The sequence below is a fragment of the Alternaria infectoria genome (assembly GCF_024043175.1).
Source record: "Alternaria infectoria strain BMP 0036 chromosome Unknown scaffold_7, whole genome shotgun sequence".
In the NCBI taxonomy this organism is placed as follows: Eukaryota; Fungi; Ascomycota; class Dothideomycetes; order Pleosporales; family Pleosporaceae; genus Alternaria; species Alternaria infectoria.
In genome coordinates, this window is record NW_026250696.1 from 1,370,959 (window position 1) to 1,382,645 (window position 11,687).

The 11,687-nt window shown below is 52.4% G+C and overlaps 6 protein-coding genes across 6 annotated transcripts; 3 read left to right on the top strand and 3 right to left on the bottom strand.

The window, feature by feature from the left end:
• Positions 1–36: 36 nt before the first annotated feature.
• J4E92_005317 (uncharacterized protein) lies at positions 37–1,554 on the bottom strand (the record flags this gene model as incomplete). The annotated part of the gene is made up of 1 exon (XM_051496700.1): positions 37–1,554. The coding sequence occupies one exon, from the start codon at positions 1,552–1,554 to the stop codon at positions 37–39; it is 1,518 nt and encodes a 505-aa protein (XP_051353420.1).
• Positions 1,555–3,679: 2,125 nt separating this feature from the next.
• On the top strand, positions 3,680–4,639 carry J4E92_005318 (uncharacterized protein; the record flags this gene model as incomplete). The annotated part of the gene is made up of 2 exons (XM_051496701.1): positions 3,680–3,684; positions 3,706–4,639. 2 exons carry the CDS (start codon positions 3,680–3,682, stop codon positions 4,637–4,639), a joined length of 939 nt encoding a protein of 312 aa, XP_051353421.1.
• A 1,224-nt stretch (positions 4,640–5,863) lies between these two features.
• On the top strand, positions 5,864–6,779 carry J4E92_005319 (uncharacterized protein; the record flags this gene model as incomplete). The annotated part of the gene is made up of 2 exons (XM_051496702.1): positions 5,864–5,914; positions 6,048–6,779. 2 exons carry the CDS (start codon positions 5,864–5,866, stop codon positions 6,777–6,779), a joined length of 783 nt encoding a protein of 260 aa, XP_051353422.1.
• A 78-nt stretch (positions 6,780–6,857) lies between these two features.
• Positions 6,858–7,727, bottom strand: J4E92_005320 (uncharacterized protein; the record flags this gene model as incomplete). The annotated part of the gene is made up of 1 exon (XM_051496703.1): positions 6,858–7,727. The coding sequence occupies one exon, from the start codon at positions 7,725–7,727 to the stop codon at positions 6,858–6,860; it is 870 nt and encodes a 289-aa protein (XP_051353423.1).
• Positions 7,728–8,577: 850 nt separating this feature from the next.
• J4E92_005321 (uncharacterized protein) lies at positions 8,578–9,973 on the bottom strand (the record flags this gene model as incomplete). Its single annotated transcript, XM_051496704.1, has 2 exons — positions 8,578–9,754; positions 9,801–9,973. The coding sequence occupies 2 exons, from the start codon at positions 9,971–9,973 to the stop codon at positions 8,578–8,580; spliced, it is 1,350 nt and encodes a 449-aa protein (XP_051353424.1).
• A 390-nt stretch (positions 9,974–10,363) lies between these two features.
• J4E92_005322 (uncharacterized protein) lies at positions 10,364–11,389 on the top strand (the record flags this gene model as incomplete). The annotated part of the gene is made up of 1 exon (XM_051496705.1): positions 10,364–11,389. One exon carries the CDS (start codon positions 10,364–10,366, stop codon positions 11,387–11,389), a length of 1,026 nt encoding a protein of 341 aa, XP_051353425.1.
• Between the last annotated feature and the right edge of the window lie 298 nt (positions 11,390–11,687).

Below are 11,687 nucleotides of genomic sequence, written 5' to 3' on the forward strand. Positions count from 1 at the left end.
CATACTGCACAAGTTCGACTGGCACTGTGCTATTATCTACTCTCCGTTCCTCAAGAAACCCCGGTTACCATGCGGCCTCCTCTCCATCTTCTTCCCGAACCTAACGCCGGGTTTCCCTGCCTTCTTGTCCATTTCGCGCCCCTTCAACCAGTGTTCACGTACGTTCTTCGTATTCCTGTTGACCTTGGGCGGCAGCACCCGGTTCTGCTGTGCCAATACCGCTACGCTGAGCTTGCCCTTCTTCACATCCTTCGCTGGCTTGTCGACGCGCTCCAGGAACTTGATATGGTGGTTGAGCTTCTCCTTCCTAAGTTCCTCCTCTGTCTTTCCGCGGCGCTGGGGCGGTGGCGTGGGAGGGCGCTGGTCGTCGATGGTCTCGAGGAGGGAAGCGGGCAGGAGACCGTTGGATACGTCGATGTCCATGCGCGACGCAACTTCTGGCTCTTTGTCGAGGGGACCGGCGGCAGCCTTTGCTTCCTTGGCAGCTTTCTTTGCCAATTTCTTTGCCTTCTTCTCCTCACGCTCGCGCTTTGCAGCTTGTTGAGCAGCAACGAGTTCCTCGCGCGCTTGCCGCTTGGCCTGCTCCTTTGCTTGCTGAGACTTCTGCGCGCGGTCGGCTTCGGCTTGCGCAGCTCGTGCTTTCGAACCTGCAGCGGCTGTGGTGACTACCTCGGGGGCTTCGTCGTCCGAATCGCTTGCTTCGTCCTGGTCGACTTGGCTTGTTTGCGTTGGGGGTAGTGACTCGATGGGCTGAGAAGCTTCATATCGCTTGTGGCCTTGCTTGATCGCAACGGGCGAATCTTGCGACTCGGCAGGCTCCTCGCTACCAAAGCGTCTATGCGTCTTTTCAGGTTGTGCTGAAGGAGGCGCGTCGCCTTGCGAGGGTATAGGAGCTGTGCTGCTCTCGTACGAGGACGTTGGAATCTCGTCAGGGAACTTGGACGGCGTCTCTACAACCTTCTTCGGGCGGCCTCTGCCTCTCTTGGCTGAGCCTGGTGCTAGCGTCTGGCCATCTCCCGTCTTAGCCTTGGGTGTAGGTGATCCCTCAGGTTGCTTAAATGTTGTGGCGGGCGTCGCGTATACCGATCCTGAACCTGAACCAGGCTGCTGCGCTGGTGTGTAAAAGGACGGATTTTGTGAAGTTGCTGGCGCCTCTTCCCTGCCTTCACCGAAGCTGTCCGTGGCCGTCGAATCATCCGGTGACTTCCTGCTGACTACAACGTGGGGGCTCGATCGGCGTCGGAGTGGCAGAAATTCATCCTGTGTCGGCGTCTGAGGGTCTTGGGTCGCAGGCGCGGCGGCGACAGCAATTGTGTCTGAGACATCCTCTACGGACTCTTGCGAAAGTCCTTGTGAAGGCGCATCCGAATCGGCGGTCTGCTTGGCAGATCTCTTCTTGGAGGACGACGTGGGCGCAGACTTCCTCTGCCTTTTCGTTTGTGTCGGCGTCTCTAGCGACTCGAGTTCTCGCTTTCCTGCGGCTTTCCTTGTCGAGCTGCGCGGCGTCGGTGTCGGTGCGCCTGGCGTCTCTGTTCCGCCTCGTGTAGTGACCATTGCGCCTTCGTTGCTGTGGGTTGATACGCGTCGTGTGCGAACCGCGACTGTTCTTGTCGTTGCTGCGTTGGTGGATCGCGCGATGTGGAAAAGATTCTGGCGTGCCAAGATTTCGCGGCCATTGCGGACCCCCGAGACTAGCGGGCCTGGTGAATCCCAAGGATCACCGCATCGCCATTCACCAACTATCGGGCAGTCATCTCGTAACTATGTCGACTCCTCGCGCAGTATTACGCTCAGCAAGCGCAGTCGCGCGTCTAGAGCCATGTTTGTCGTGCCGATCGCGTCAAACAACTCTAGCCATCCGCTACAATGCTACGAGATATCCGATGGCCTCGCATTGGCTTGCAACAGGCATGCGAACCCAGAATTATTCCATCAACCGAAAATTGGATCCAAAAGCACGTGTTGAAGTTGATACTCGCGCTCGACTGGGCTTCTACACCATATGCAAGCAACAAAAAGTACTCAATATCGAGCCGCGGACGGCTCTGAGCATCTACAATGACTTCGTTGCGAAAACGAAAACAACTTCCCATAGCGACAACGTATTGCGGATAGTCGAGAGTAGGTTCGCGGCCCATAATTCCCTCTATAGATGGCACTGACATGAGCAGAATACAACGTCCGATTAATTGATATTACATCTCTTGCGATGGCCACATTCAAAGTACCCGATCTCAGCAATCCAGAGATAAGAGCTCGACTGCCTCCTAGTCAGCACAAAGAAGTCGCTGGTATGCTTCTGCAAGGATGTGCGCACGCAGGGGATCCTCTCGCGATCGTACACATCCTGACTGCCGTCTACCTTGGCAGTTTGGGCAACCAGCCCGCTCAAGAGATTGCAAGGCTCTTTCCACAGAAAGACATCGCCCAATACCGCCAGCTGCTCGACACGATTGACTTGCAGACCTTGGAAAAGACTCCAACTCTAGTAGTTGAAGTTTTGACTCTAAGAGGAATCTTCCTTGAGCAAGCAGGACAGAAGCAAGAGGCCATAAAAGCATACCAAGAAGCCATCAAGCCTTCAACTCTTAATGATCAAACTGGAAGGCCATTAACGCATGCGATGCAATTTCCCCTTATAGCACCCTGGAATGCGCTCGGTTATCTACTCAAAGCAGAAAAAGATCCGAAAGTACAGGCAGAAGCCCAGTCATATTTCCAGAAAGGCGCTCTCGAAGGTGATGATCCGCTTTCATACTACGAACTCGCAGCCTATGAGCCGAAAACAAGCGAAAAGTGGTTGCGGTATACGAGCAAAGCAGCAGCATCCGGTCACAGACAAGCCATACTGGACCTCACTGGCTTTTATCAAGAAGTGGCAGCATCGAACTCGTCTGTTTTAGAAAACGGTAGCATACGACATGCGCTCAACTGGTTACTGACCTGGAGACGTGGAAGCGCCGCGAAGCTTGCGCGAGAGTGGTTACATGTGGCGTCTGTCGTTGGACACAAACCTTCCATGTTACAACTTGCGGAGTATCACAAGTCTATTGGTCATGAAGAAGAATACAGGAATTATTTGCGTATGATAGTCGACTCTGACAGCGCGGCCCTTTACAAGGAAGAGGCACCACAGCTTGTGCAAGTTGCGAGGTTGCGGCTTGCGGGAACCCGGTAACAGCCAATACAACCAGTAGGAGACCATGTCCTGTATACTCCATTCTCTTCCAGTGTATCATGCGTGTTCGCCGCGCTCATGCGCGCAGCCTGGTATCGTTTCGGAAGCTACATTCATCTGAAGTGTCTATCAGACAATTACGCAACTGTTCGATGATTCTGCGCAAACGATCTCCACCCCAGATCGATCTCCTACTACGCATTAGACATACATATGTGTGTTGAAAGACATCTTGGTCATATCCTCGACAAAACGACTATCTCCGGATCTACCCCGGCCTACCCCACCTCGGCAGGTGAGCTACTGGCCTTCCTTATCTGGCACTCTGATAGTGGCCACAGCATCCGATGACTGCTTGAAGACTTATATTCATCGCCAGTATGATCGTCTATCTACTTAACACATACCATTCTGCATCTTCACGAAGACATTAAGCACAATCTACCATCAAAAATCGATCTTTGATCACTTCAATCTAGCATAACATCTATTCTCACAATCATGTCGTCTATTATCCCTCTCAACAGTCATCGAAAAGCCTTGATAGGATCACCTTCAAACTTCTGGTCGCACTCTACCAAGAATGGCTTTGACCTCACTCATCCCTCTACGCACTCGTCACCAACTACCGGGCCCACACAAACCATCCAGACACGAGCTGATGCCATCACAATCGATCCTTCGAAATCCGCCCTTGTCATCATTGACATGCAAAACTTCTTTCTCTCCGAAGCTTTCGGCCGCGGCCAAAAAGGTCCTGGTCACATTGCCTGCGAACAGTTGGTCAAGTACGCTATCCCAGCTGCACGAAAGGCTGGCATCAGAGTCGTATGGGTAAATTGGGGGCTTACAGAGGAAGAGGTCAAAGAGATGCCGCCAGCTGTGAAACGCGCATTTGGCTTCTTCTCCATTCCGGAAGATGCAGATTTCAAAGCCGACGACGCTTTTGGACACCAAGAAGGAAGCGTGAGCATGGATCGACATGGCAAAGAAAACCAGTCTTTCTACCGTGGTATCGGTGCTGACTGCGGGATGCTCAAGTTTCCGGACGGGAAAACCGTAGAGGGGGGTAAATTACTCATGCGCGATTCTTGGAACGCAGCGCTCTACCCTCCACTTGATGCCATGTATGTCGAAGGCAGCAAGTTGGAGAGTAGGCCTGACGTCTGGATCCATAAGAACAGGATGAGCGGGATGTGGGGTGCCACGACTCCACTCAAGGAGTTCCTGGATCAAGAGGGCATTAGGACCTTGTTCTTCACAGGTGTCAATACCGACCAGTGCGTGGGTGGAACCCTGACTGATGCATTCAGCAATGGGTACGACTGCGTGTTATTAGGTGATGGCTGTGGGACGACCACACCAGACTACGCACAGCAGTGTTGGGAGTATAACGCTGCTAGAACCTTTGGGTTCTGCGCCAGCTGTCAACAGTTTGCCGAGGGCTTGGGTAACTCTTGAATATGTAATCTACGTATCTTCATTCGAATCCAGAAACCGACGTAGAAGGATGGTGAGTACAACTGTAAAGTCAATGGTCTCCGTGGTGACTCTTGAAAGAGTTCCCAGGAGCATCTGTGGGACGGTCTAATCCACACATAGCCAAGACCAGTCTGTCCACTTCGTCACCTCCACATCCTATAAAACCCACCTTTCCTGAGCCTACTGCTGCAAAGGCTACTGAAGCGAGACGTTCCGGTTGTTGTCGAGCACGGTATACGGCCTGTTCTTTAGGTACGCCTCGGAGCAAGAGGCCTTGATTCTGCAATATTGAGGAGAGGACCGTGGTACGCAACAAACCAGGATCATTTCCCACAAGATCAGTAAGTACGTTGTTAGTTGTTACTAACTCCCACGGAAGTTCGAAGTGGTCCTTGAAGAGAGCCTCGAAGGCGTCCACTTTATACATTGGCCAATGGAAGTATCCCGTGAATATTGTAGTACAGCCGTTTCTGGTTCGTTCGATCAAGTGATTACGTAGCGTGGTGCTCGGTTCTTCGTTCTCCAGGATGAGATTGCTCTGGACTAAGATAGCATTTGGCCAGTCTGTACTGAGGCATTCGATAGCGTCTTCTACCGTTCGCGACTCGTGGACCGCTGCTCGTTGTATCAGGCGAGGCGCAATCTTATCTGATACACCAAATGCCGTGGATCGATCTCCTGCTAGTGTGATGACAAGAATATTGAGCATGATGTGCGAAGCCCTTGCCAATGTAACTTTGACTGTTCACGAAAAGCTGGGTCTGGAACTGAAGAATTCGAGAGCAGTAGATGGAGTCTTTTTATAATAACATAAATATGCGCTGAGCAATCCTCAGCTCATCAAACGAAGGGGCAAGCCACACATGATCCGGCATCGTGAACAATCAAGCAGGGAAGCAAGCTACCAGCATGTCGGATGGCCTCGTTCTTCAGTAAGTGTGGAGAAATGGGAGACGTCCACGAAGGCAAAATCTACTAGCTGTGTTAAACTACAACAATTGAGGTTCTACAGGAGTGGCGCTTCCTGATCAGACGATATCGCCCCGCCAAGGCCGCCGCGGACATCGGAAAAAGCCTCGGCTAAGCAGCGCGAACGCAAGAAGCAGCTCCGATGCTATCCCCCACCCTGGTTCTTCTACATCATTACCGGTGATACCCCCGAACCATTACGCTGCCCGGTGCTGAGGAGGAAACATACACACAATGTCAGGACTGAGGATATTAGTGCCCGTCAAGCGGGTCATTGACTATGCGGTACGTCCATTACACCAACACATGGACATGGCGCATGCATGTTCGACACTTGAAGGCTTGAAAGAATGGCTCCGAGGATGAAAGCACTCAAGCCGGCCGTCCCAACAGCGAATGGCACTGACACCACGATCAGGTCAAACCCCGCGTCAACCGCGCCCAAACCGCCGTAGAAACCGCAAACGTCAAGCACTCGATGAATCCCTTCGACGAACTCTCCATCGAAGAAGCCGTTCGTATGCGCGAAAAGAAGGCCCACCACGCGAATGCCCCCAACGTAGAAGAGATCGTCGCCTTCTCCGCCGGCGTCCCCAAATCCCAAGACATCCTCCGCACAGCCATGGCCATGGGCGCAGACCGAGGCATACACGTAGTCGTAGAAGAGAAGGACGCCCTGGAACCACTGGGCGTCGCGAAGCTTCTACGGAAAGTAGTAGACGAGCAAAAGAGCAATCTTGTAATCCTAGGCAAGCAAGCCATCGACGACGACGCCGGCCAAACAGGACAGATGCTCGCAGGCCTCCTCAACTGGCCGCAAGCAACACAAGCCTCCAAAGTCACAATCAACGACCAAACCGTCGAAGTCGTACAAGAAGTCGACGGTGGTGTGCAAACAATCAAAGCCAAACTTCCCATGGTCATTACCACGGATCTGCGCCTCAACGAACCCCGATATGCTAGTTTACCCAACATCATGAAGGCGAAGAAGAAGAAGCTGGACAAGAAGAGTCTTAGCGACTATGGGCTGGACACCGAGATCAGACTGAAGACAGTAAAGGTCACCGAGCCACCACCACGGAAGGGTGGTGTCAAGGTTGAGGATGTGGATGGCATGATTAGCAAGTTGAAGGAATTGGGTGCTTTGTAAAGAGCATGCCTATGTATCAATATTCCAAAAAGACTGAAATACAACAAAAACGGACAGATGCTCGCAGCGCTTTTGCGGCTACAACTTGTCGCCCCATATATTGTCCCCCAAGACCTCACGATCCTCCAAGTCCAGCTTCCCATAGCCTGGTTCCAGCTTCCTCACCCTCAGATCCTCCTCATCCTCACTACTGTACTGCACCTTCTCTTTCTCGAGGTACTCCTTAACTCCATCGCTGTCCTCCTCGCTCCGCTTGACATACCCACCAGTGTAATCGTGCGACTTAACCCTCTTGACACCCACCCAACCCAATCCCTTCTGTAGCCTGTCCAACTCCTCCAACTCCTGCTCGTTCAGCCCCTGAGCTCTTTTCAAAGTCAGAAGGGAGTTGATCCTTTCCGAAGTCTCCAGGTAGGATGACCGGTCTTTCTCATTCCATTTGGCGCTGTATACGTCTGGCTGTTCGAGATCGACGCGTATTACTTCCCACCAGTGAGATCGCATGGCTTGCGAGAATGTCCCGTCGAGGTTTTCCTGCCTTGAATCGATGCGGTAGAATGCTGTTGTGTTGCCGTCCAAGGGATCCGTCCAAGTCGCGTTTACCTTCTTCTCCACGTTTCCTTCTTCGTGCGTGTCCGTATTGGGATTACAGCCTTGCAACACGCAATCAGCCAGCTTCTTATCCGCTGCTTCTAGATCATTGAACCACGCGACAATCTCGACATATTGCTCCGAGTTTTTGGGGTATTCTAGTTCAATGTACCATTTTTCTGCGAGCGTGGTACCGGACATGGTAACGCCAATACTAGGGTATTCATAGTTGATGTGATCGTGGCCGGTCCACTGAGAAGGAATTTTAGGTAGTTCGGCGGAGGCGACGCGGAATGAGGGTTTGTCTTTGGAACGTGAGTGGGAATGGATGACTAGGTAGACGGAGTTGACAGACATTTCGGGTTTTGGGCAACTCTTTGACAGAAGGCTCGGGATAGGAGACGAATGTACTTGTAATATAAATTAGGCCTCGAGATGGACAAGCTTTGTGTAGAGTGGCCCTTTTTGCTAACAAACTAGCACGGTTGCGTGAAAGCATGCCTCAATTTTTGCTACTACCCGCTGCCACCTAGGTTTGATCCATATATGTCCCTAGTTTATCCTAGTTCCCAAAATTGACAGCGACAACCTCCCACCAATACCTAGTCATGACACTCTTAGTCCCATCATCAAGCGTCATCGGCTGATGAACAACGTAAAAAATGCTATCCATCATGTGATCATTTAGCTCCGAAACATCCCATAGAGACTTTGGAGCTCTTGTCACCTTGATACTGGCTGCCCTGAACCCGTCTATATGCTTCTTCGCTTCATCGACCAGGAGCTGCTGAGCGACGTCCTTAACGGGGTTGTGGCCAGAGATTCGTACGTCTTCCTCGCAAGACTTGCTATGGGCTAACTTCGTCTTCCACCGCCCACCGTCTGCAGCTACCACTTCCACTTCATCGTATGTGTTGTCGCGGTCTTCAAGCTGGGCGAAATCCTGATCATGCCGGATCTTCTCCGCCCAGCTGAACGAGGGTCTCCTACGTTTTCCATCCTCCCTAATCTGCTGAGCAGTACGGAGGTGGAGCTGGAATCTGAGAACTATGTAGATGATTTCTGTAGCCATGATTTCTCGTGACAACTGGCGGAGATGAATAGAGGGACTCTGTATTACTCATGAACTCTTTTATACGTCTCTGGCTACCAATGAGACCGCTGATGCTAGTCGCGTGGAGGAGCCGTACTACCAGACTCCCCCAGATCACGAGGACTGCGCAGCAAAGAAACTGAGGAAGCTTCCTGTGGTAAGGCCGCCAACCAAAGATAGCGACATGAAGCTTCCTGCTGCCTCAAGTTCTTCTGGTTCAACCCACTCAGCGAAACCCATCATACAGCTGCTACCCAAGTAGCCATTTGTTATGCCAAAGAGTAGCTGTACAATGAAGAGATAGAAGAAATCGGAGTTGACGGCGGCGCCTTTCCCACCAATGTTGCAGAGGAAGTACAAGGGTATGAAGAGTACACGCGCGATGGACAGAAAGAACAAGAGGCGTGGACGATGCGTAAGACGAAGGGCAGGTAGAGCGGGTCCCACTCGACCCATGAGGTCACCAAGATTCCAGAAGAAGAAGCCTAGAGGGATGAAAGTTGCTGGTTGGAAAAGGCGAGGAGCCGTTGCTGGATCGCGTACGCTTAGTACTTGTGGCGTGAAGACAGGGAAGAACATGGTAATTGCAAAGGTGATGAAGACAGCGCCGGCGAGCCAGAAGAGCTTCTTGAGCATGCGCGTCAGCGGTACACTCTTGCGCTCGTTGTGCGTTGGGCCGTATTCGGGTCCTTGGTCGTACGATGCTTGTGACAGGCGCTGCTTTGAGCTAGCCCTGGAGAGGAGGTAGAAGAAGGCTACCAATGTTGCAGCGGAGACAGCCGTGGCGGTCAAGAAGTAGATGAAAGCAGAGGTGCTAGACTCTTGCGGCGCTCCGTCGGTATGCTGCTTCTTAGGCACAGACAGAACCGATATGATCTGGGTGATGGAAGGCAAGACACCGGCAATGCCTTGACCAGACATGATTCCCTGGGTATATTCCTCTCTTCCAAAGCCCGATACATATGCAAAGACGCCATTCTGGCACAAGCCTGTGGCAAGGCTAGCGCTCAACACCATGATCATGAGGAAAGCGAAGTAGACACCGACGGATATGTTCAGGAAGAACTTTGTGGATATGGCGAGAAGGGTGAAGACGACAGCGTTCAAGGCGAGCGATGCGACGATGCGTTTGGGGTAGTTGGCACGAGCCTGGAGCTTGGTCAAGACGATCATGGAGCCGAGGTTGCCTACGGTGGAGACGCAGAGGATGGAGGACTGGAAGTTGCGGAGGAGGTTATCGTTGGACTCGAAGCGTCGCTGGAAGTACGGGGCTGCTGCTAAGAACATGTTCCTAGTGCAGTCAGTATCATGTCTGCAGTCATGTCTGAGGTACCCACCAAGCCCATAGCATCGAGACACCCAACAGGGTGAAGACAGCATAGTCCGTCCACGAGAATGCCTGATCCTCGCGCTCGATACGCTCGCCATCTGGCCGCTCAGAGCCTCCTTCTAGTGGCTCATACGATGCCGAAGTGTTCTCGCGATCGAATATCTGGCGGATGCGATCCATGATGGGAGGTGTCGTCGCGTTCGAGGTGCTCTCGGGGATGTACTGCGGAGTTGCGGAGATGCCGATACACGTCTACGAGGAAGAGACGTCTTGAAAAGGAAGACGAATACTGTACGGGTGGATACAGGCGGACATGTTCAAGCCGTGTCGGTGCTAGTAGGACTCATGATCATATCGCGTGGGTGAGCTCGAGAGTCGACGGGTGACACGCGGGTGTAGATCGCGCTAGTGGACTGGGGCTCTGCCTGCGCGGCATGTGGAATGCTTTGATGTCACCTCCCCGCGCTGCCCCTCCGATTCGCTGCACCATCTCACCACCAAATACTTAGCTGCGAGCGTCAAATAGACCAGACGTATTTTAGGACTACATCTTCTTTCGTTGCTACGAACATGTCATACCAACTCCCACCCAACACAATCTCCATCAAACGGAAGCGCACCGATGCGCCTGTCGACTCTCTTAGAATCGAACACGCCGAAAAGGACATCAAGCGACAAAGAAGCAGCGACTTTGCATACAAGCGTCTCACCAAGCCGGGCGACGATGTCCAACAGGAATCAATACCACCCACGCCAACTCTCGCGCGCCGTTTTCGCCTTGATCCTGTGTCCAGGATTGGTGCAAAACGGCATTTCGTAGAGGAACAAGAGGTCACCAAGGAGAACATCCCAGCAGGCGGACAAGTGCAAGCACCAATACCAGAACCCACACCAGACTCTACACCGCGACCACGAAAGCGGCCAGGCGCCGGCAGTGCACTACACCACTCCGCCAAACCCTCGATACACCGGAAACCACCCGTCACCGAGCCCTCGGAAAACGATGTACGCAACCTGGAAGCCCTGTCAAAAGAGGTGGAAAAGGTAGACAATCTCGAAATACCCCTCCCCTCGCCTTCGAAACACAAGCCCAAAGTGCCAGCGAAACGCTTTGCAGAACGGCACCCGGACAAGGCTGCAGCCCTCGCAGCCCAAGATGGCACAATGGCTGATGGCGACGCCATGGATATTGACAGCGAATACGTATACGACCACTACGTCCGGGAACCCGTTCTACCAGACGCCCCCGCCCCGACAGGCACAGTCGGTCTTCTAGTTATCAGCGAAGAGGATGCAGACTGGTGGGACAACGACGAGAACAGCGACCGAGAGTTCGACACGGATGACGAAGACGAAAATGCAGAGGATTACTACGCCAACGACTATCCAGAGGACGAGATGAGCGACGACGACGAATTTGATCGGAATCTGTACCAGTCCAAATACCGCCATGGGAGTGACGATGAAGAATACAATATTGGAGACGACGACGATAATGCATTGGCAAGCGGGGAGGATGAGGACGACCTGCATTTCAAGATGACGGTACCTAAAGCACAGAGAGTGGGATATTGGGGTATGCAAGGGGAGTCATAACATGGTCGTCTACTAAGACACTGTCCGCTTTCGCCGCACATCAGCCATGTTATTTTCTAACCGTCTTTCCCTAGAAGCATTCCCAGTATCTCGTCAGCATTAGAGCAGAGATCAGTCCTCTGCAAAGGTCAAAGGAATGCCATTGATTACAAGTGATGAAATCACACTATCAACGTCTAATACTCCTGGTAATCATAAAAAACAGAGAGGGTATCATGTCAAACTCCCGACCCCAAATAATACATGAACCAAACCCAAGGGTACATTCCATAGCCCTGCCGAAGCGTGCCACCCCATG